General features: G+C 36.3%; 1 protein-coding gene across 1 annotated transcript in view; it reads right to left on the bottom strand.

Moving 5' to 3' along the window:
• Positions 1-26217, bottom strand: part of NAV3 (neuron navigator 3) — a 273005-nt gene that overhangs the window by 131307 nt on the left and 115481 nt on the right. The window contains 3 exon segments of the mRNA XM_040553881.1: positions 4060-5095; positions 11596-11735; positions 14428-14496. Coding sequence (XP_040409815.1) covers positions 4060-5095; positions 11596-11735; positions 14428-14496 — 1245 coding nt within the window.

The raw sequence follows: 26217 nt of genomic DNA, 5'->3' as shown, positions 1-26217 counted from the left end.
TCAGGACCTCATTTGGTTAAGTCTTGAAAATGTCTGAAAACAGAACTTTCACAACTTCCCTGGGCAACCTGCTCAAGTGTTTCACCACCTTCATGGTGAAAATATTTAATCAGTGTTTCCACTGCTGTACCCATTACCTCTTATCCTGCATTTTGGAGAATAGTCTAGCCCTATCTTCTCTATACCAACCTATTAGGTAGTGAAGTTACCAGTTTCTTTCTCTTGACACTGAAATAGCATCTCTGAGAGGTTTCAATTCAGACAATAATGAAGCTTATTCCAGACGTCTCTATCACTAAACTACAAATTTACCTGAAGGAGTGAAATTTAACTAATGCACACCATAGATGTACATCTCAGGATAATAAGCGGTCAGCTAAATCTCTTCAGCAGTACTTTCATCATTTCAGGCAATAAACACTTCCTGAGCACTGCAGCCCCAGGGATTTGGGCATTTAAGATTCTGTATTCTATATTCTAACCATGGGAAAGGGACCCATTAAACTCCTGCAGCAGTTACTGCAGGAGTCAATAAAATAAAACTAAACTAGTTCATGTGTCAGGTTATAACTTAAAGTTCTCTTTTTGAAATATTCCTTTAGTATTTGAGCAAGTCCACAGCAAATGTTAATTGCCATCATATCACATACTTCATGTGGGGCTGTGATGATTTATGTCAACTAAGGATTTATCCTATGGAGTTAGGTAACTTTTGTGTTACTACTAGAACTATTTGTTATGTTTTCCATTTCATGGAAACAAAGCAAACTTACACAATTTGGCTAACAAAAAAACAATAATAATAAAATAAAAATAAAAATTCTATAATTGGATACAACAGGCTCTTATCTCTGCAAGAAAATGTGTGGAAGTACAGGTTATATTATACTTTTTGAGCAATACATTCAAAAGCTAAGAACTCCATATACTGAGCAATTAAGCTTGTTGTTATCCTGCTAAGATTTTAGGAGAAAGATTCAGACTTTTTTTTTTCTTTTTTTTTTTTCCCCCATTATTGTCTCTTTCTTCTTTGTTTTCAGTGTAACCTAGTAAGCACTAAAATTCTGCGTTACTCTTCTCCATCTGAAATTGAAGCACCACTAGGAAGATAACTAAAATCTACAGCCAGTTTTGATACAAGTCCAAGGAACTCTGGCAGATGGTGTCATTTCTATCTTCCACTAATTCTGTCTGTGTAGAAGAACATGTAATTTAAAATAGTGGCTGGTACACTTTAAACAATTATACAGTCTCTTACATCCTCCTCTTAGTTGTTTTTCCTGCTGCATCGTTCTTAACAACCTTTCTGGCAACCAAATTACATCTACTTCAGCCTTCTGTAAATCAGTTGGTCTCTGCAGTCAAGTTCAGAGAGAATATTTAAGGGGCTGTAAATAACACATTCAAAACCACATTTGAAAATAATCACTTGCTGAGGAGGATGGAAGAATTTAAATTATATCCATTTAAATTATGTCAATCTCAGCTTTGTTGCTAATCTTTGAAGAGAAATAATAAACCCATACAAATTTCCATGCCATGGTGTTTAAGAGGCATAAATACAATGTGGTATCAGATAGCAACCAAGCACCAAGAGTGCAAAACTGAATAGTGCAATGTATCATTTCAGCACCTGCTAGTGAAACAGCCTTTTCTACCTACTGCCTATTAATAAAAACTTACCACTTGTAAACATGAGTGTTGATAACTGTTATAGCACGGCAGTCTCTTTTCAAGCAAAATTCATACTGGCCTCAAAGAAACTTTTTGAAATAACTCCTTTTACTCACAAATCTACATTAATATCCTCTTAAGTAATAACCAAAATTGCAAAATACATGGTATCAACAACAAACCAGAGAAAGCACTTATCCTCATGTTAACAGCCTAAACTGATCACTGTAGTATATTGCAGTAGGAAGAATTGCGCAGGATTCTGGATAAAATGCACTGTATTTTTATTAAATTATATTGAATCTTTTTACAAGGACTACAATACCAACTCACAGGGCCTAGACATTCCCACTAGGTATAAAAAATAAACCTGTTAGTCTGAATGGTAACTGTTGTTTACTACCTCATTGATCTATAAAGCTGTTTTAGCAGCTAGCAAGAGTACCTGGAAATTCTGGGTATAAATTGTGACTACTCAAAAAACATTTACGCTTAAGAGCAGAAAAAATGTACATACAGTACCCTATCTTCCTGTACACTTCTACTTGCCATATATCCACAAAAATAAATCTGCTGACTTTGGAAATATGGATATTTTATCCTTGGTTATATTTATATTCTTCTGTGAAATCAATGTGTACTATTACAAAGCCCTTGAGAGCTGTAAGGAATGTATTTACTGTGTATTTGTGGGTCAGATTCATCTCTCAGTTACAGAGATACACATTGAAGAAACCTCATCAAAGTCAGCCTATTACCCTGGGTTTATAGCATTCTGAGATCAGACCTTGGCTCTGAGAAATTTACTTTCATGCGAGATTTAACTTCAAATACAGTCTCCTTTGCTGCTTGTTTGAAGCAAACAGATGATTATTAATACCAAATTTTGCTGGAAGATGCATGCTTCTAATGCCCTTTAAAATTCCAAATACATTTTGCTTCATGATGAAGCTTAAAAGAGTGATAAGATATCTCCATCATGCAATGAAATGGCATTAATATGTGGTAAAATTGCCATTATATAGCACATGCATCTGAAGGCAAAGCATAGCCTCTTTTTCTCTCTTCTTATCTATGCAACCTAACACATATGTGGGCCATCCTATGTATGACACTGCAAATGGCTGTATAACTGAAAATATTCCAGACAGCTATACAGAAACATACATATTAAACACATTCAGTGATACATTTAACTGAAACTCAAAAGGCTACTCACTGAATGTTAGAATAAATATAACCCATATCATGGCTTTTTCCCTTCCCATACAATTTTGAGAACTGCTTTTGTTCAGAATCAACCTAAACAGTTTATCACTCATCCAGATTGGTTTTGAAGCTATGTTTAGTTGTGTGTAATGATATATATACTCCCTCAGAGCCTACTTCAGCACCTCTTTAATCTTTAGCCAAGATTATCTACAGTACTACTCACTAACAAAAACTGCCAGTATATTTTGCTTAATAACATATTTGTCATTTTATCAGATGTTAAATTTATCCACAACTGTAGCTAAAGCTCTCCAATATCTGACATCTGAAATCATGACTCAGAGCAGCTTGCCAGTCTTTCTACACTTACTCCGTCTTCTGAGTTGTATAACAATGCAATCTCTCAGTTTCTCTTCAGTTGCTTTATCACACAGCAAAATAAATTAGGACAAAGATCAATACATTTAACCGATCATTCCCCTGTTCTGGAGCCTTGGCCATCAGAAGAGTATGCACCACCTGTAAAAATTTGCTGCCTCTACGGAGTTAATTTATACCTAGTTCATGTATAAAAACAAACAGAAAAAAGGACCTGCAGCCAGCATCCTTTTCACTCTGCTCAAAGTACGGAAATACTTTTGAATGCTTGCAAAAGTTTGTATATGACTTTTCTTCTAATATCCTACTAGTGCTGTCACATACTCTGAAAACGTCAGAAGTGTATTTTAGGATTTTTTCTAGAAAACTGTGTTTTAAGCAAATATTATTGAATAATAGCAAATAAACACTGAAGGTCTGAAATTGCACACAGGAATATTCTCACTAGAATCCTGATTCTGCCATGACCTTTCAAAAACAGCACAGGGAACATAACACATGATTTGTATTTCCAATCAAAACCAATCCAATCCAACCAAATAAGTCCAATCCTGAATTTTAAATGGCAAATATTTGCAATGGATTGCATTTATATAAGGTAGAGAGTCAGTGTTCCTGGATGAAATTATTCATGAATATTAATTAAAACATATTATCTGGAAAATATGTGTGATGCCATGACAGAACGTGGAAACTGGGAGATACGAGACACAGTGTGACCACCATTGCTCTGGCTGTTTCAGCTTTCTCTTTTCTAAATGTTAACACAAACCCAATTTCCCTTGGTGACCTTACCTATAAATGAAAGGAGCTACTGTGGCAGTGTTGGGGTGGCTGTATTGCTGTTGCTGAGGAAGTTGGACGATGCCGTTCCCCGTGCCTTGGCTGCTGCTTGCTGCCACTGAGCCCGAGAGAGCTGCAGAGGAGCCTGGGGCGAGAGCTGTGCTTGGTTCTCTCCCTTCAGAAGAAGCAAGCCCACAGGAAGGAGAAGCCTTCTCATTGAGTTGAGATTTTGGTGTTGTTTGGGATTGGTTTCCTTTTGTAGTCCTCAGTTTCTCAACCTCCTTACTTCCTGTGCACACAGATGAAGCACTCTGCTTTGCTGTTGGCACCTTCGATCCAGGTTTTGGGATCCCACTAGAAGACGGTATTAAACTTTCCTTCTTGGCTGTTGCTGTCTTGCTTCCCTTTGGGATTAAGCTTGCAATTTTTGAGCTCTTCTTTGTAGATGTTTCAGTGACTTGGTCCTTCTCCTCCTTGACTGTTTTCTCAGTGCAAACTTTATTTTTGTCCCTGTTCTTTTCCTCTTTGTCCTTTGGCTGTAGCAAAGACTTTTTATTGCTGAGATTTTTGCTTCCAGCTTTCGGAGGAGTTAACTTCGGTGATACTTTAGGACTGCTACTTGTGGAGCCGCCGCTGTTCACCCCACCGCTTAACACATCTGTCTCACCACACTCTGAAAAGGTATCGTCTTCTCTCCCACTATCACTGGGTCCTGAGCTCAATGACAAAGGAGGTCTCAGAGCAGTCCTAGCATTAACTAGCTTGAATTTTTCCAGCATAGATTTTTGTCCAGATGAAGGTGGCTTCATGCCTTCAGATGGGGGTGGCTTGAGCCTGTCTGAAGATGGAGTAGGGGAGGTTGCGGGACTAGGCTGCTTCACGGACAGCATGGTCGAGGTCGCGCTGTGTTTGACATTCATGGATTTGCTGCGCCAAGGCTTGCTGGCACTTGGAGAGGGTATGGCAGAGACCTGCTGCTGCCCGGTGCTGGTGGGATGCTGCACGTTTCCATTCATGCCTGCAGATGGGTGAGGGCCTTTTGGTGAATCTGCTTAAAAATAGAAAGAATCACAATGGTACAGTTATTTTCACATCTTCTACTTGAAGATTTACAGCATACCTGCCTGGCATGAGAAATACAGTTACATATAAACTTCAAAAATCAGTGTAAATGTGATTTATAATAAGCTTAATTTACATGTGTGCGGAATATGCAGAATGCTAATCAAAAATGCCTTTTTTTCCCTTCCATCATGGCGTTGTGCAATACTTCTTTCTATGAGCTCAAGAGCATGTGGAAACACCTTCATCATAACCATTTCATTATGCAAATTAAACCTTCCAACGTAAAGATTTTATCATTAATAACTCATAAAGAAATTCTTCCAATCAGTTGCTAATAACAAAACACTGATAGACTAAAGAAAAGAAAAAAAAAAAAGAAAAGAAAGAAAGCTACAATATTGGAAGAAAAACAAAACAACAAAACAAACAAAAACAAAACAAAACAACAAAACAGAAAAAGATTATGTTTTTTGCTGTTTAGCAAAAGGTACAGAAGTCTCATTTACGTCTCTCAGGTATCTTCACTACATTTATATTATCCAGAAATGTCAGCAAAGCTTCAGAATGAAAGAAAATAAGACATTTTGCAATAATCAAATTATCTTAATTGACAACCATGATTTTCAAAACATTCATTTTGCCTTATTAAGCAAAACAGACTGAGGCATGAAAGGGCTGAGCTCTTCTATATGAAGCTCCTGTTTCCAAGACTTATCTGAGTATCTAAACACTATTACTCTGGAGCATCTGAGAAATGAAGTGCTAATGGTAATCATATGTGGTACAAAGCTATTTCAGCAGGTGACATATTTTCTCTCAGTTTATCTGACTTGTCTTGATACTCAGAGTTCTGGTGCTCCCACTGATTAGGCATAAGCCTGTCTATGCTACAAAATCTGTGCTACTAGAAACATGCAATGGAAATACAGTTCGCATAACGGAAAAAAGAGCACTTGATGTGTTACATATACACAAGACCAATGTCATACCCTGTTGCTCCCATGTCTAAATAATATAGTAGCTGAGGACATTTCTGCCTTTAGCACAGAATTTGAAGTTGTGCACAATTTCCATTTTTGCAGTCTCAGCCCTAAGGCCCTAGTATGAACTAGACTATTCACCTGGAAGTCTGAAGGCCACTAATACAAATAAGAAAGGGGAGATTTTAAGCATCCTGGAGGGAGAGGTGTTTTTTCTTTAACAAACAAAAATCTGCTTTTTACAAGCAAAATCTACTTCTCTAAATAGATTGTAAGAATTTTTGGTTTAAAAATAAATTAAAAAAAAATAATCCAAACAAAAGTATTACAATAGAAATGTGTTATGCAAACAGCCTTAACTTGCTTAACACTATTACCAACTGCACTCCAGAAGCCCAATCACTTCCATCTTCAGCAGATGACGTAAACTCCATCTGCCCTGCATTTTTTTGTGTGTGTGCTCTCAGCCCAGCGTGCAAACCCTATAGATCTAAATGATCTTCACAGAAGTTTTTGAGCACCTCTACTGAGTCAAGAAAATGTTAACTGATATGGGTGGCCTCAGAGTATTTTTGGGGAAAGGCTAGGTGATAGCTTATTCCCCTTGCTCCAGACAGCATCATGAACGTGGAGCTGCTTCAGTTGGCAGCTGCAGAGCTGTTCCCTTGTCTGTGAATGAGGCAGGATTTGTGGCTGGGACCCTGCTATTTTCTGGTGAGCCCTGGATGCTGGAACAGAGCCTAGGGCCAACAACAGCTGTTGTATATTAATGCAGCCCACAGGCTTCCTTAATTTATACCAGGGATCAGGCCCGTGGCTGATAGCCCAGGACTGGGTGTGCACAAGAACCTTCTTGCACATGTCTTGCTTTGCACTAAGCACGCCTTAATTACACAGGAGGATTGGGGTCTTTAGCTATCCCAGTAGTCTTGCAGTTGAAAATTCACCTTAAGAATATGCAAAGTTAATGCAGAATACATGTAACAACCTGTGCACAGCAGGATGCCACTGCACTCTCTTGTATTAATTCTGTTATGTTTGTATGGCTTCAGGCTATTCATTTTACTGAAAGAAAGGGGAAAAAAAAAAAAAAAAAAAAGCTTTCTGATTGAAAAGAAGAATGCAAGGCTTGCCATATTTCCTGCTATATAATATAAACTCATTGGAAAAAAATTATAAAAAGGAACATATTCACTATTTCAACAACATTTTGTTCTGCCACATATATAGCAAAATACACAGGTTCCTGGAACCACTGATGCTTATTTGATCCCTATGTCACAAACCTGAAACATCAGCAAAAGGTACAAACACAAAACTTGCCTTTAATCTTCAATTTAAAGTGTATCCTTAAAGTTCCCACAAGGAATGTGGATTGCACACTCTCAAGAAATTGTGAGAGTCTGCATGTATGCTTAAAGATGTGGAATAAAAAGATTTATTCCCCTCCTAGCCCAAATGTATTACTTGAAGCTGCACATCTTTCATTGCTTTTTTCTCATTCAATTGGATTTAGCTTTAGCTGTTCATTATATGAAATCTGTCCCCACCTTGTGGTGCTTCTGATACAGACTGAATCCAAGCTATGGATTCAGGATATGACAAGGATGTCATATCTCTATAAACTGAATTTTACAAGGAGACAGGCTTCTTTGTAGGGCCCAATCCCTTTACAGTTGAAAGGCATAATCAACTTCTGGTGAGAACAATGCTGCATTCTCCTTGAGAGTACTGTGCTTCAGGGCTCAGCCCAATCTGCTTTGGGAAAGCAGAACAACACCCCTGGGTGTGCACCGCAGAAAGAAAAATTGGTATCAGAACCCAATTTACAACAATCCTCTTCAATCTTCTTGTCCATGACCTTTTCTGTAGTTGGTGCTGTTGGAGAGGACAGCAGCTCTGTGATGACAGCTCCCCAGTTGCAGCATAGTCAAGTAGTGATTTTCTCAGTATTCTGGAGCAGACAAAGTGTTTCCATAAGGCATATTAATACTGCCATACCAGGTGCCCAGATTACAATATCCAATTTTAGTCACCCATACTAAAAGGGTTAACAGAAAAAGGAAGAGTTGTAAGGGATAGCTGTAAGGATGCTTGGAGCAACTGGACGTCTGTCTGGTGAGATGAATAGAGCTCAGCCTGTTCAAATGTCCTGTTCCAGTATTAGAATTTATCTACCCCTTATCAGCACAGGAGAACACCATGAGGAAGAACTGGCAGCACACTGGCACTAGAGCAAACGCAAACAAACTAGCAGTGGGCACACATACTGCCTGAAGAATAATGATCTGCAACCGTTGGACAATCGCGATCCAGAACAGAGTTTCTCAAAGTCTTTACAGGCAAAATACCAAAGAGAATTGAAGCAAACTCTGGACAATATACAAACAACATTTTATATTATAAAATGACATTGAAAGGCATGCAATTAAACTCTGTGACATAAAGGTCCTTATCAGTGTTCAGAAAGAGTGTTTCTAAGCTTTGAAGTGTAAATATTTGTTTGTTTGTTTTTAATTTGGCTGGAATTAGAACATTATTTCTTTGCTAGTCTCAAAATGCCCTGGGTATCTGCCTTATTAGCAACACGGACAATTAACTTTATTCAAATACTTTCATTTTCATAGTTTTATTTTCCTCTGTATTTTATTAGGTGTGAAAGAGATGGATGTGATATGACCTGGAAAACTGACATATTCTTTGGAACCCAACCATAAGCAAAGTCCAAACATATATTAAAAGTGTACATATATATGTATTAGTGATATATATATATATATATATATATATATCTCACTAAAGCTCCACAGATTCCACAGATGAGTTTCAGCTCTTAACTGTTTTGTAACTGTTTTGGTACATTCTGTTTTCCCGACTTAATCACTGGCACATAAATTTACCTGTGTCAAGGCAATGGAGTGGGTCTGTAGGTGAAAATTGTCCTGTACAGAATGAGCAGGAAAACTGTTTTCACATAGGGGACCTTGGCTTTCTTGAAGTGTAAACTATTCATTAAGCAACTTTCAAAATAGATAGTATTAAATAGCATTCTAAATAATAAAACACTACATAAAATACATCTATCACATCTTATTTTGGACAACTTTCAGGTCTCCTTTAAATCTGTGCCTGTATATCCAGGCACAGATAAAAAAAATTATTTAAATCTGTGCCTGTATTGTGACTGAGTTGAAAAATATGCTATACAAGAGCAGATTTCAAGTATTACATATAACTGGATTTAAAACTAAACAAAACAAACAAAAAAAAACACCTTATGCTGTATATCTTTTTTGAGGTCTCTTTTTAACACATAAAGGAAGTTGTACAGCAGCAAAAAAAAAAAAAAAAAAAAGTACCTAAAGTGGTCTGTCCTTGAAGAGATTTGGAGATCCTCAGTTCTCGTGCCTGTTGACATAGTACAAGTCATCCTCTTTTCTGATTCAGTTTATGCAGCACTAATGCAGAATTACTAGCTATTTACTATACTATCCATGACTCAGAAATTAATGTATATGGACTGTATATCCATTCAACTCAAGCTGTTAAAGTTGTCTTGCTGCAAGTATCTACATTAGAAGCAAAATTTAAAATGCATTTATTGGATGTGCTGCAATGTAAAGAAAAATCAGTTTTTCAAGGTATAGTGACACATTTTATTTTATTTTATTTTATTTTATTTTATTTTAAAGAGGTGTTATTATTACTACTGCTAATGTAAGGGTTGAAGTTTGTTTCAGAACAAATTTTTTAAAAAACCCTCAGGTCATAGAACATCCACAGGTACTTAAAAAAATTAAAAGACCACTTGGAAATTTCATTGTAATATTAAAAAACAAAACAAAACAACAAAAAAAAACCTAACACACTGCTATTCTTGCATGTGCAGTATTCATATTCTCTAACTTCTGCTTTATATATGTCTTTTAAAATAAACTTTTATTTAGCTTATATTCATATGTAAAATCAATGTTCTTAAATCCATTTTGCTGTTTGGAAAGGAAAAAAATCAAATAGAATAACTTAAAATACAATACTCAATGTAGTTATGCAACGTTACATTTTCTATATCCTGTAAAATGAATTGAATGACAGTATACAAACAAAGCCACCCCTTATACTCTTGTAAGTGAGGACTCCACTAAAAATCTCATCAAGTTTCTCATTCTCTGCCGTGAAGGAACGGGTAAGTAAAGAAATCCATCATGCAAAAAGCCATGTAAATGCGCAATGCAATGTAAACCTTAGCAGTCCAAAGACAGTTTTCAAGTAATGAGCTAAGAATATTAGTATCTACAAGCATGTCCCACCTTAAATCATTTTGCTCTTTCACATATTTCAATAGAAAACTTATGTCAACATTATGAAGTAATTCTAAAGCCTGAACTGCTGTACGTACCTTCACTCAAGCAGTCCCATCTCCTACTTCATAACTTCACTATCATCTTTGTGAACTATACAGTGTCTGCTCAGTTTATATTCTGATCTCTTTTTAGTCTGCATGTCTTGCCATAAACAAGTCCTTGATAAAATAAAAAGCAGTACAGAACTATCTAAAACATTCAACTCTGATAGTACAAATACAGAAATAACTATTGAAAGGATGGTTTTATATCTTCAGATACAGCTAGGGGCAAAGTGTGTTCATCAGAATTTTGTAAAAAAAAAAAAAAATCTGGATAGCTGCCTGTTGCTTGGATGAAGAACATTCACTGCATACTTGTTCCTCCCACAGACCCCAAAGATGCGAATGGGTACTATGTTTATTGTATCATTTTCAACTGTATTCTAACCCAGAGATATGAATAAAATGCTGTTCATTACACAAAGGGAGAAAGAAGGGGAGGGGAGGACTGGATTAGTTACACAACTCAGAAGGCTGATTTTTTATATTATTATTTCTGAGATACAGCCTGAAGAGGCACTTTTTCTGGGAAAACATCATCAGAGGGTTGGAGAAATAGAAGGACCCAGGAACCCTTTTTGTGAAACTGAAGATCATAGTTAAAGGAGGCAATAAAACATGAACATTGAATTCAAATCCCTGCAAAATTTCATTACGTTTGACTTAATTTCCAATCCCTTATTCAGATTGATGCATATACTGGGTAAGGTCCTGAAAGAATAGACATATGTAATATTCTCATGCAAATGTAATATCCATCTCCTTTAATATGGCAGTCTTCCTGTGGGTATGAGTGGACTTGAACATAGACCAAGACTATAGGCATGCAATATGGATTCATTTTTACTTCAGAAGTATCAGCCAATGACATTTCCATCAAAGAGGGATAAAATACCACTCACTGTAACATCTTGAAAGATTTGAGTTCTGAAATTTTACCTCAACTCAATTACAAATCCTAATTCACAGGGCTGTCTCCATAGTGCTTCCTCACCAAGTATTACGTTCACTTCTTTGTCTCTTGCGGATAGGTGCCTTTTTTTTTTTTTCCCCATTATTACTTCTGTAGAGTAATCTCACTAACTTTTAATCACTTACCTTTTTCATTTCCGTTTGCATATTGTGGAGGCTTGTTTTTGTCAATGCTGTTAAAGCTCTGGCTCCTCCGATTTAAATTAGAAGCTCCCTGGACTTTGGTACTGCTGCCTGCAGCTGGCACCCTTGAGGGTCCTGGAAGCCTAGAATGGTATAATCAGAAACTGGTTCGTTGTATGCAATGCAACACATAGAAGAGGCAGTATGCAAATGTCAGATTGGAATTTAAAACCAATGACCAAAACCAATGATTTCATGTAAGCAACAATGAACACGAGGATTCAAGTTAGATAGACTCAACAAATTAAAATAAAAGCTTATCTTTATTCACACAAGGGGGAAAAAGCTGCCTTCTGGGTTCACAAGACATGTAAGAAGATGCTTTGCATTTGCCATTAATGTTGCTAAAACAGATTCACCCTAACAGACCATTAATGTGCAGTACCAACTTTTATTTAAATAAGTCACTTTTGAGAAGAAAATTTTACAGAAATTGATTAGAAGCACAAAAATACATAGCTGAGAAATATTTCATATTTCTTACTCTACTCTCTACTAACTGTTCCAGAGCTGTGGTCAGCACAAAAGCTGTCTTTATAATTTTGTTCTTTGGTTATTTTCAGAATGCTATTGGTTGAAGCAATTCTACTTCTTTAGGCTTGTGAGCTTATTATTTTAAATAAAGATATTGCAAATACATGTTTTAGATAGATGCTACAGATGAATGTACACCTTTTCGATACAACGATACAATGTAGGCGATACAGTTCATTTGTTAGTATTTGCTGCCACCATCTGTACCTTACTGTGTGGCTAAGCTATGAAAAAGATGTGGACCCTGTTGTCCCTGGCATGTATAAGCCTGCATCTTTTTTTCTGCCTGAATCTGTTCTCTTATGAAAGATTCTTTAATACACGCTTGCTTCAAACCTTCTTCAGCATCTTTGTGGGCCACTTCATTTTCCGCTTTTGTTCTCTGACAGACAAAATGAAATGCTTAACTCAGCAAGATACTTTTGCCATAGGAGAAGAATATCTATCTTCTGTTTCTCACTTATGGGGATGATATAATGGTTTTAATGGTGTCAATGCAAGTCATATCAGAGCTATTGAATTCTGTTAGTTTCACTATATGATGAAAGAACAGCATGAGAAAGGAGAAAAAAAAATCAGGTTACAAAGAATTACAAAATTCTAGATTTCTTCTGAACTTTTTCTGTTGAATACATGGGTATAACAAAAATGTTCAAATTTTATTTTCATTAGCAAACACATGTAAACAGCTCCACGTTCTCTTCCTTCACCAATTTAAGCCTCAGAGAGCTAATCCATTTGTTATTTTCACGGCTCTTTCTGGCCACAAGCCTGCCCTGCTAGTCTCTGTGCCGAGCCCACAGCAGACTGTCTCTGCTCTGCAGCTGCACGCGTGCTAACCTTTACTGTGACCTGTGAATTCTAGTGATCTTCTGTTCCCTGAAGAATGCACTAAAACAAACTTAAAAATCCATTTGCTCCTTCTCATTACCCTAATTTGACAGGCAGTGAGAGCCCTGAGATTGTTTGTCAAAGGTAATGAAAAAAGCAATGAGAAGGCATGTGCAACGCTGGAAACTCATCTGTTCTGTTAAAATATAAAATAGTTATGCATATATTCTGCATGCCAGAATTTGAGAACTTGCCACAGTACGCACATTATACATGAGGCTGTTTGCTCTGCACACTTTCCAGTTTACCTCATTTGCTGTCTTTTTTAATTGAATTCAGGTTTTAAATTTCTCTTGCAGAATCATGTTAAGCAGCTAAGGAAATGCAAAGAGGAGAATAACAAATAAGGGACAAGTCACATACCTCTGAACAGGCTTCGGAAACACTGCCACAGATTTAAAGTATTAGACATTAAGACTGTAAACCCCGACATACTGAATGCAGACAAGACAGGAGCATCAGCAATAAGAAAAACTGAAGACCTACAAATGCAGGTGCAAAGCAACTGGACTGTGGTATAGCTCATTCCAAGCTATCACCAGCAACTCAAATCATGTTAGTGCACTACGTTGAAAAATGCAATCTTTACTGTAGATTACACAATTTATAGTTCATTGTTCTCACCAATGAACTGTACAGCAACAACAAATAATTAATGAACACATTAATTACCCACCACACACAAAAAAAAAATGTTAGAAACAAGAGTAAGCTTTACATCTCAGCTTCTTTCTTTTGCAACCTGGCTTGTAGATTTTAGTGCTCATAGTGCTAAAAGTATCGATGAAATCTCAAACAGGGCAGCTCCTACACACAGTTCTGTCAAATCACAGCCAAAACAAAGCATCTCTCTAGCAGCGACTGTGTGTGGGCTACTCTTGAAGGAGCAGAACTCTTGAACGTGCTTCTTTTTTCCACTCTTGTTTTGCTTCTGTGTGATCTTGGCTCTGTGAACTCAACCTCTCAGGTGGGTTTGCAATACATGCAGAAGAACACCTACTGGGAATTGGGACCCAGACTTTTTTTTGCTTGTGACTAAAGAAAGAATTTGAGCCAGAAAATAGAGAGCACTAAAATCACCAACTAATCCTCCCCACCTGATATTTTACATGCAGGATACCAAGATGCAAAATACATAACAACCAGAAATATTGCTAATATACAGTAAAATCAGCTCCCTCCAGTCCATATGAGGCTTTCCCATGGCAAAGCTCATTGTTGCAAAGCTTGCACGCATAACATAAATACACATTTTTTAATGTCCACTTTTGTCCAAAGGATAAACTTCCAATGGACATTGACTTGCTTGAGTATCGCTAATAAGCAATAAATTAGAGATATTTAACTGACCTAGAAGTCTTTTTTTGACTGGTTGCAATTCCACTGTGATTAGACTGAGTTGCATATCTGGCTGTGAGACTGTATGAGAAGAAACAGAGAAATTGAATTAAAGGATTTCTTTGAACATGTATAGAAAGAACACACTTACCACGCTTATGAGTTAATGAATGCAAATTGAACATGGAGAGAAAACACAAATTAACTGGCAAAAAATATGAAGTAATGTAACATGCAGATTTTTATGAGAGATGCAATGCACAGATTATGAAATAATGTATATTGTTATACATTTTGTCATCTGCTAGAAATTATTTTAGGAATAAACAATTCAGGCACAGTGACTGAATTCTAGCTCTGTTAGTGCACCTTAAAACTTTGTGCTGGTGTTTTTGCACCCATGAAAAGTACGAAACATGTATGTATATACAGCTAAAAGCACCTCCAGCAAATTGAATGGGTTCACAATCTGGTAGGTAGGAAGAGGTTTGCTGTTCCAGAGCCAGCATGGACTCAGAAGAATCCGTACTAAAGAAAGATGACCTGTCTGACAGTAGAGCTATGTAGAAGGAGAATCCCATCATAGTTTTCATTACTGGTATGGCCCCATAGTTCACATACGTAAGTGATGCATTGCCCACGCAATCAATCAAAGGCTCCATTAGGGAAGCCATCACATGTGCTTAGATTCATTGTGAAGTTTCATAGGAAAATGCACCTTAGTCCCTTAAGACATCCAAGTAGTATTTCTGCAACATAAAATATGCTGTGCTACAGGGCTAAGAAGCTATATGTTCCTTGTAACACCCAGCAATATGTCATTGCTAAACAGCAAATTGATGCCTTTATTCTTTTAGTCTTTTGCATAGGGGATGTGTAAAAGGTATAGCTAAGGTAAGGCCTCCTGCCAAGTAATTTCAGATACAGTAAACAGATGCATCCTTTGGGATCCACACAGCCTAAGGTCATACTCAGGTGCAATCACAAAATCAAATTCCTTACATTCTTAAGGAAGTGATAGGAAAATGAGTAAGCAGAAGCTCTGACAGTCACATAGTGCTCGTCTCTTACAGTTCTGCATCTTCTAGTAACTCTTCTGAGTAGTAGCAGGAACCATAATAATTTAGTCCCAACTTTGTAGACTGGCAGCACTTATATGAAAAACCTGGTGGTACTGATTCTACCAGAAAAGCATTAAGCAATTTCTGCTGGCCCACTGAATTGGACAGACGCAGTGTAGAGCAGATAGAAGAAGCCCTTAAAGGAAAAAAGTCTTCCCATACAGGCATGGCTGTTCTGAAGAGGATTAGGGCAAAGGCACAAACCAAGGGTCAAAGTGACACTTGAATGTGTTGCATGATTATTGTTACTTTACCAATTTGTTACCCAGTAAGGGGTTCAGCACTGCCTCTGTGCCTGGCAAACACAAATGGCACATGTGCATTCAATGAATAAATAAAAGGGAGACTACTTTAGTCTTAAGAAGGGAAAAACAAATCATTTAACATATAAATGCATCATTCAGTCCTGTGATATATATCTTCACAGTAGTGCTGACAAAGTGCTCTTTCATATGACTATAACTTCTGTGGGAATTGTAATAAACTGTAATAATATCATAATAATTTCTATTTATATATTTTTATTTATATAGCTGTTAGTATATTACTTTGTATTTCATTTACAGCTATTTTTCTTAATAACTAGACATGCTACAAATGTGACATAGGATGTTTTACTGAAGTTGCTAAATTTGTGCTTGAATCTTTTCCCATCTTTTGGTAAGACCTTCTTTGGTAAGCCCATCTTTTGGTAAGATCTTCCACTCTTCTTTTTTTTTTCAACATATTTAAAATGAAGGAATCTAGAAAAGGTTAGCTGGTTATCTCCATTGACTCAACTAAGGAGTTTGTGAGAAAAATGGAATGTCAAATAAAACTTTAGTGCATTTATGTTGTAGAAGGTTAAATGATACATAGTACAATCAACACGGACAGTGAGTTGGAAAAGCAGAGAGAATAGGATGCATCTTAACCAATACCTAAAGAGGATGAAAGATCTGCCTAGTGCCTGGTAGCTTTCCTACTTCAAACAATGCTACTCCAAAGAGGCAAATTACTTGATCTCAGTGATAAACTCAGTCGCTGAGTTGTTGATAAGCTAGCCCACAGACGGACAACACATTAAAAAATATATATATTTTAATAAGAATTAATATATGAAGAATCTATCTGGAAATACTTGCTAGAAAAATCTCTTTCCTTCCATGCCTGTTGCCTGGGACTCCATCCACTAGCAAATTCATGAAACGTCAGCCTATAGACCGTTTTCAAACTTTACAGACAGTCCTGAAAGGCATTGATGGATGTGTCAAAATAGTATAACAACATTTCCACTGTGATTGAACAAATTTATTTTTCAAAGTAATTTGATAAATGAAAAAGAGAATTTTAACAGCTCAGAAACTAGATGCATCAAGCTCCTAATGACTTTGGGTCTTCCTTCACAATTAGCATTTGATGTGTTGGACCAATTAAAGCTTTGCACAGATGCCTGTTTCCCAACTTCTGGCTGCAATGTTACAAATGGGAACTGCAACACATCTAAAGTCCAGTCTCTCTTAGAGCTATTCTAAATGTATGAACAAATATTTACCTGTTGCCCTTCATCCTATCTGATAATTGTTGGTGGGTAACATCTGGCAGTCAGGAAAATAAACCTACTTTGCTTAAAGTTGTAATTATTTATGCTTACAGATTCACTCAAAGGTACTATAAATATGTTCCTGCACTAAAGCAGCACAGATGCATGTTAATAGTCCAGACAGCAGAAATTTAGTTTCACAGCATTTAGGACAAGGAAGGCTTTACTTGTCAGAGGGCTGGAAAGGGGGATTTTGAAAGTCCCTGGTTCTTATCTTTCTGCTCCCAAGACCCTTTCCATTGCTGTAATACTCCTACCAGCATTCTTCCCCGACACAGTGTCAGCTTTGACTCCTGGGAGAAGCCACAGCAGTTGCCTGCAAAGCCCAGCTGTGGCCCATTTTCAGGAAGGGGACACGGGAACTATGGAGGAGACCAACACTGTCTGCAGAGCCTGCAGGCAACCACTTTGCTCCTGGAGAGACAGCCCAGACCTGGGGCTCAGTGTTGCAATGCTGGGGCCAGCACAGCCCTGGACCTGGGCCAGGAGCAGGCCAGGAGGCATCTGGCAACATGCTTAGCTCTCCCCTTCTTTCTAACACATAGAAGAAGAGCAGGCAAATACTTCTGGTTAAGCAAATCCTGTTCAAAAGAGGTAAGATTGTATAAATGCATCTGATCCAAAATTCTTAGAAATCAACTGGTTTCCACGTGGAAATCAAACACCCATATTTTCTCTCACAATCAAGGGAAACTCTAGCCACCACAACAGAGATGAAATGGTGACACTGGACGTTGGTGGTTCCTTGGTGAAAAACCGTGAGAAAATGGAATAAACATGCTGAGGTTGTCCAGAAAGGCAGTTCAGCACAGAGGTAGCTGGAGAAGTACTGAGAAGGAAGCAGTGCAGATGTTACACACTGTGGTTACCCTGAGGTGCTAATGGGAAGCCCTAGAGTTATACCACAGCCAGTCTAGTTGCAGGAACTCAGCACTGCACCACGAGGCTGTGCAGCACAGTCAGTCACTCTAGGGAGAGATGCACTGTGTTCCACCAAAATGGGGACCTGGATGAGGGCATGCAGTTGCAGGCAGGATAAAACGGTTTAAGAAATGGTCATGAAAGATGTAGGGGAACCTAGGGAGTCAACATAAACTACAATACCAAAGGTTCTTAATACCCTCCCACTAAAAGTGAAGTGAAATGTTCAACTGAAATGGGCATGTAAGAGCAAAGAAGATGAAAAGGAAAGACAAGTGACTGCTGGACTCTAGACTAAAATGGCAGAAAAAGTGTCTTTCTGCTATACAAATAGGATGGTATAGCAGGAAAGAAGAAGCTCTTTGAAAGTGTCTATAACACGTAAAAGCTGAAGAATTAAGGTTATATGAACCCGGATACAAAGCATGAATCAAGCTGAAAATATTTTAACCTCCTTCTTCAAAAAGTAACTCATGCAGTGTCAGCCTGCATATCATCTACTTTTCATTAACAGTCTTTTGAAAGATCAAAAGGATCACATTACATCACACTGTCAGAGCAGTGTAGCCGCTTTCCTCTAATGAGTTGCATGGTGGTTCTAAAATGCCAGCTATGCAATCTCTTAAAAGGCAAAGGGGTCTGCAGTATGTAATCAAAGTTCTACCTTGGCATACTTGAATTTTCATATGCTGTTGATTTTATAAAGTGCATTTGTTTCACTAGGGTGACCGAGCTCCACAACTGTTAAAGACTCTTCTATCAGAATGATTTCTTGATTAAAAAAAAAAAAAAAAAATATATATATATATATATAGTTTAAATAAAGGATTTTTAATGGAAAAAAAAAATCCTACAAGATCTTGATTGTGCTGTAAACATTTTCTCTTTTTAAAAACAAAACAAAACAAAAAGAAAAACAACAAGAAGAACAAAATAAGCTCCTTGACTGCATACTTCTCATCAGCCTGCCTGGCAGAAAGCAGAATATATAATATTCTAAGGTTCACCTGACTCCAAATCCCAATCCTGCTGGGAGAGAGGCCACAGGATACAAAAGTTTCCAAGCTCCTCACTACACCAAACAATCTGGGCAGCAAAAAGATCTCTGGCTCCTCAAATGAACATTCAAGGAAGACTGAGGAGGAAACCAAAAAACTGATTTTCCAAAGAACAATATATTTTTGACATTTCTTTTCCTTTTTTTCTTTATGATCACAGATCATAAACTGAAACTCAGATAACCTAGTTTTGCATCAACATTTTTGTTCACACAGAACACAGTGACTTGTAATAAGAACAAGTCATCCATCACAGCAACTACACAGTTTCTACCCTGGTCCCAGTATTTGTATTGCAGGAATTTTATGGAATTTATTGAAAGAATATGTGAGATCACAACCTTAAAGAACCTAAAAGCATATCAACAAAGTGGAAAAGGTGCTAGTTATCTACTGTGCTTAACCTGACATGTAACTCACCTCAAACAGCACAAAAAAATCTTAAAAAAATAAAAAATAAAAAAATATATATATTTTTTCTGAACAAATCAGCCAACAGTGTGTTTGTTACCTGCTACCAGAATTAGGGCTATGCACTTGGGGATCCAGCTTACCTTTTTATGACCTTATCTCCATACCATTTATGATCTTGAACAATAACATGTCAGATGATCTATACAGCAATGTATGCCACCATTCTGTATCACAGTTCAGCACAATAAAACTGTAACAGAGGTTTCTCTTAAAGAGAAGGAAGAAGGGGCTGCCACAAAGCCTGAAATTGTTGTACTTTCAAATCTGCAACCATTGTCTTTTGAAACTTTTCACAGATTTCCAGAAAATCCATATTCATCAATACATCCTAAAGAATGGTTGGGATTGCTATAAACCTGCATCAATCAACCAATTAACATGTAATTAAGGCTGTTCTTATTTAAGGTATTAAAGTATACTCAAGAGTATATTTTGTTGGATCTCCCCATTCACTCTAATACAGTAAAGATCTATGCAGTATAAAGAAATTAGAAAAACTTCCACCAACAACTAGCTATGTATAAGTATTTTCAAAAACACATACCAAAAACCAAACACATATATAAGAAATTTTCCTAAGCTGATGAAGTTTCTCTTTTAAGTGTGGTAAATTTTAAATATAAAGTAAGATCATTTTTTCATTTCTATTTTAACCAATTTTCTATGGACACTAATTATATAAACAACACTGCCTGCACTTCTTTGGAAGTGTATGGACTTGTACTTTTTTTTTTTAACTTTTTTTTTTACTTTTTTTTTACTTTTTTTTTTTTGTCAATGAAGAGAGGAGAGAAATGCATCCATAGCTGCAAAAAAAAGTTAATGTCCTTTCACTAACTGATATCTGCCAAAGAACAATAGTAGAAGATCACATTTGCAGCAGTCTGCAAAATATTGAGATAAAGTGGACAGAAAGGACTGACAGTAGCAAAGAAAGTAACAGTACAAATGTGAAACTGACTAAAAGGGTTGCATGAATGCAAGAGAAAGATCAAGTTGTACACTTCCAGCAAGGAATCTGTTGAGGAATAAATAAAAACATGTTGCTTTAGAATAGATAATAAGGCAACATCAAATGTTTGCAAGCCATCAGAATTACATAGGTGCCAGGAAAAGAAAGATTCATGGACAAAAGTTCATGAGAACTCACTTTCAGAGAATGAGAAGAATTAATGGATTAGTATGGAGAGGGAAGGCAGAGCAACAAAGAATGATTGAAGAGAAAATCTATATTCTAAGTCTTCTTTTCCTTTTATGTATATATATATATTGGATTCTGATGCTACAAAGATGAATGAAAAAATTGCTATTAAGTTCTACAAGATCAGGATTAGCAGCAGTGAAAATTACAGCCCAAGTGCATCAAACTTGAAATATAAAAAGTAATGAGCGATCAGAGGCAAAGGAGAGAAGTGCCAGACAATGAAAATATCTGAAGTGTACAGAATGGAAATTGTCACTAAACTAAATTAAAACATTATTTTGAAAACTGCAAGAACAGACAACAAGAAAGGATGACAGTTGCATTCTGAAATACAAACAGAACAAGAGCAGTGAAAAAAATAAGCAGGCGGCAGAGTCAATTTATTAACAGGAGAAATCAGAGTAACTATGTCACAAGTTTCTAAAGCAGATATTCAGAAAAACATCAGATACTTTGCAGAGAAGAACTGCAGAACATAATAAATAACACAACCAATAAAGAACAAGATTTTCAGGAACCAGCCCATAGAATTATGTAGGAAGGTAAAAGATCACTTTCTGAGAGATCAGTTTAAATAAGAGTTAAAAAGTTTAAAGAAATCTTAAAAGCTTAAGATGATATATAATCCTTTAACATTTACATTTTTATATTTTATGTGTTTCCCCTCTACTATGTGCTATATTATCTTATGGCTATAAGAGAGACCATTTCTTTCAGAAATTGAAAGTCCCTTTCAAATTCGTTTTCTTTCCTTATGTTAAACTTTAGCAATATTATTACTTATCTTCTTATCTTAGAGAGGATGGGCTACAGGGAAGAGGTATGTGAAAAATACATTGTTGCTATTGCATTGTTCTGTCTTTTCTGTATGAAGGTTATCAGAAAGGACAGTAATATGCCATCATCAGAAAGTATCCCTTTTGAGTACAGTAATTTCTAAGTTGGTCATCTGCAACAGAAGGGTGTATTATGAAACTACAAATACTGCTCATGCTTCTTTGCATACTGTGTCAAAACACAGCCATTTTAGACAAAAAAAATAAATCAAAATAGTTGCAAATGAAACTGACAGAAATCTTAATATTTAGGAGGCAATGAAGGTGTCTTTTTTAGATGTTGCTCTGCCAACATATCATAGATGTGCCCTAGAGAACGCCTGAAATTGCAATAATCTCCAGCATGCAATAAGAGTTATATAAAATGTGTAAATAAATTTGATATTTGTGTGAGGTAAACAAATGGAATATGCAAGAAGAATCACTTTTCCCAATAACCTATATAGTGCTTATCACAGGAATAAATCTCCGTTTTACGCAACTCAACATTGTTACATATAACCTATTTGTTTAGGCACACAGCTAACTGATGTAATTAGTACACAGCGATACTACATCGTTTAGTTACCTGGGCTCTGATCAGGACTACAAGGATGAAAGAACTTCATGCCCTGGTCTGTAAAGGCATCAGAAGTTCCTTTCATTGGAAATTGTAAGGACTGTAATGATTGTGTCTTTAAGGTATGGAAGGGGGCCAAAACTGATTCTGAAGATAGAAGGATATCTCATTTAAAGTAAAATGAAAGGCCAAAGGTCCATTTGAAGGTCAGCTGCCGCACATACCTGTGCAATCACACTAAGCAATGCAATTCATTCTGCATTATCTCCCAGATGCATAAAAACACATCAGATTTGGCTAATAGTTTGTCTGTTCAGAACCCTACTAGTAAAAGAAGAAATAAACCTTTTCCTGATTTTTCTTCTTTGCAGTCATTGAATAATGATTCTTTAGTGGACAAAGCAGGAACAGCATACCTGATTCTTTTCATTAAAACCAAGTGACTAGCAATGACCAGAGCTAAGGATAGAGAAGAGACTAGGTTCATTACTTTGCTTTCGATTAAACAAGAAACAACTGTTCACACATTTCATTTTTTAGCCTTTGTCAGTGCAATGCACTTTGCACTGACTCTTAAGGTTGTATTTTAAACCTCATGAATACTGAAATAAAGGCTGTTTTCTAAACTGACAGTGGTGGAACCAAGATTGGCATAGGAATTGCCAGTATTCTGGCATGGAGCTATTTAAATTCATAATCATAACCACTACATTTGCATTACTGTTTCACACAGCACAAGCTGTGTGTCCAATATGCTTCATTTTTTCCCCAGTACTTCTAAGAGGGAGGCAACATGAAACCGAGTTCATTACATTAGTTATATATGCAACTGCCTGTAGAAATCAGCTACCTAACTTTGTTTATGCGCTTAGGAAAACCAGGGTGCTCTTTTAATATAACAAATTTAACAAAATCCATCTGGACCTCAAGCTGTGCTCATCATTCCGGTACGTGATAAAATAGTTTGTCCGTCTTGTGGAATTTTGCTGACAGCTTACTGAAACCAGTTACTGCCTAATCCATAAATGAGACAGAACTTCTTTCATCCACATGTGTTTTCTCTTAGTATCTGGGTGGTTGAAAGATCATCACTGTAGAAAGTTTAGATGTATTGCTGTGATAATGGAATCCACTAGCAAAGTGAAGCATAAAAATATAATGTAACCATTGTTGTCATATATCTGTACTGACAGATATAAATAAGGCCACCAGCACGGTATTTTTTTTTTTTAACAAAATCTCAAAGCAGCAACAAAGTCATAACTAAATAGTGAAGTGCCTACCTCAGATTTTGAAGTATTCAATTCCCACAGCTAGTCATACAAGAATGTAGGAAATTTTAGGATAAAAAGAAATCAGAAATCCTATTTAAAACTGTTCTCTCCCCTGAGTTACCATTTATTATTTACCACAGACTTTTCCACTAATTGTCTAAATCATTTTAAGAGTTCTTATACTTAGCAGTACAAAATTACAGTCTACCATATATAAAACATATTCTTTGCGATGAAATTCCATTTACCATAAATCAACTTTCTTCTTTCTTTTTACATTTTAATTTAAAATTTAGCTGTTGTGCTTAGAATTACATAGGCCAATGATACTCTTTCACATGCAGAATCTTGCACGCTTCTGTGTGTACACTTTTCACAATTCTGAGCTTGGTTAGGGACAGATTACATGGGATTAGGAACACAAAAGTGTTGTCACACTGACCAAATGTAGATACATTTGTTAGGACCTGAGAATAATATAACTTAAGAGTATCTGCAATTATAAAGACATACTTTCAAAGACTTTAATCGTAACATGAAATGTGAAACGGAGTGTTTTTAAAAAGTAAAAAGTCTGTAAAATATATAGAAAGCAAAAAGTCTGTAAAATATATAGAATCATAGAATCATAGAATATCCCAAGTTGGAAGGGACCCATAAGGATCAACAAGTCCAACTCCTGGCACCACACAGGTCTGCCCAAAAGTTTAGACCATGTGACTAAGTGCACGGTCCAGACACTTCTTAAATTCAGACAGGCTTGGTGCAGTGACTACTTCCCTGGGGAGCCTGTTCCAGTGTGCAACCACCCTCTCGGTGAAGAACCTCTTCCTGATGTCCAGCCTAAACTTCCCCTGCCTCAGCTTCACACCGTTCCCACGGGTCCTGTCACTGGTGATAACAGAGAATAGGTCACCTGCCTCTCCACTCCCTCTCGCGAGGAAGTTGTATACTGCGATGAGGTCCCCCCTCAGCCTCCTCTTCTCCAGGCTGAACAGGCCCAGTGACCTCAGCCGCTCCTCATACATCTTACCCTCTAGGCCCTTCAGTATATAATATAGTATAATGTTATATATTTATATATATATATATATATATATATATAATATTAATATTAATATAATATAATATATAGTATATTTGTTTTGGTTCTGCCTGTATGTGCACACACATATGAACAGGTACACACTAAGCATATTTAAATTTACATAATGGTTCAAAAATATTTTTTGTCATCTACCCATAAGATAATTTTCAGAAAGTATTTTAAAATTTAGTCAAAATAGCTTTGAAGAACTAAGCTATTACTGAGTAAACATGAATGTGCCATTGTCTACTGTGTTCATTATCTCACTTCTGCCCTACTAATGAAGTGATTTTACTTGCTCCTCTGGAAAGTCCAAAAGAACTATTTCTAGGTAATAAAGGACCACAGACCAAAGTAATGGAAAAGAATTTCCGTTATGTGTATTTCCCAAATAATTTTCCCAATATATACACCATATACTTTTCACAGTATAAAATGTAAGAAAACAGAACATATTAAGAATTTTTAAAGGCACATTTAGAACTGCAACAGGCTAATAGAGAAAGGGAGTCATTGCTGCATTATAAACTTGTAATAAATTGTCTTTAATATGAAATAGCTAGTTTTATCACCACTATTTTAGAAAAAAAATGCAAAATTACTCTATTATTGATATAAGTTAGATTATCCATTATTGAGTTAATAATTATTTGTAACAACATAGGAAAAAAATGTGACTTTATTACACACCTTAGGTTTTACTACTTCTTATTATTCTTCATTCAATGAAAGAGGAAGGTTCAAGAATCTGTATGAAAATACTTTTTTTCTCAAACATATCTAAAAGTCTCAAGTGTCAAATGAAACAGTATATGAGTTCACAAGGACCTTCTGGAAAGTCTGCCCTTAAATCAGTCAGTCATGGAATCATAGAAGCATAGAATGATTTGGGTTGGAAGAGACCTTTAAAGGTCATCTAGTTACCCCTGTAATTAATGCTGAGACATGGTCGCCATGAAAGCAATCACATTTTAGAAATTAGCCTTGTGAGACATGTAAGCTACCTGTCCACAGCAAAAGGCAGGCAAGATGAATCCCATCAAAGGAGTTGTCTTCTATTAATTTAATATTTTGGAAATAATGGAATCTAAATGGAATCCTCTATTTACTCATTACTAGCTTAAGACTAAAAAGGCTGCTTGGAAATCATTTTGATTTTCCAAAATATGTGCTTTGATGGAAAAAAATATAGAGTTAAATTATATGATTGCTATGAAGGGAAGGCTTGCTAAGTCTTCTATACACAGTTTAAATCAAAAGACACTTGTATATGCACATGTATTTGAGGAGACCGTATTTTTCAAATGCAGTAATTTCTTCTTAGAAGTGGACATGTAATTGTAATTTCCTATTATTACTTCAAAACAATGTCAAATGAAAGAGAAAATTTATATTAAAAAAATCCATATTTATCTATATATTTGTATTTCTGTTTGTTTCTAAGTTCTGGAGTTCCTTGTTTTGCTAACTGCTCAGAATACTAGAAGCATTTATAACAGAAGATAAAAATCTTTCATTCAGACACTTTTCAGAACTAGGGACCTTTCTTTATCTTTACAGCCTTTATGGAAAATGTATGGGTAGAGAAAATCTTACTCTCTCAGACAGTACAGAAATTTCTGGTGAGAAAAATTCAATTTATGTGTATGTGAAAGGAAACACAAAATCTTGCATTCAGTTTATAGG

This window comes from Cygnus olor, chromosome 1 (assembly GCF_009769625.2).
Source record: "Cygnus olor isolate bCygOlo1 chromosome 1, bCygOlo1.pri.v2, whole genome shotgun sequence".
NCBI lineage: Eukaryota > Metazoa > Chordata > Aves > Anseriformes > Anatidae > Cygnus > Cygnus olor.
This window is presented reverse-complemented; position numbering and strand designations above follow the sequence as displayed.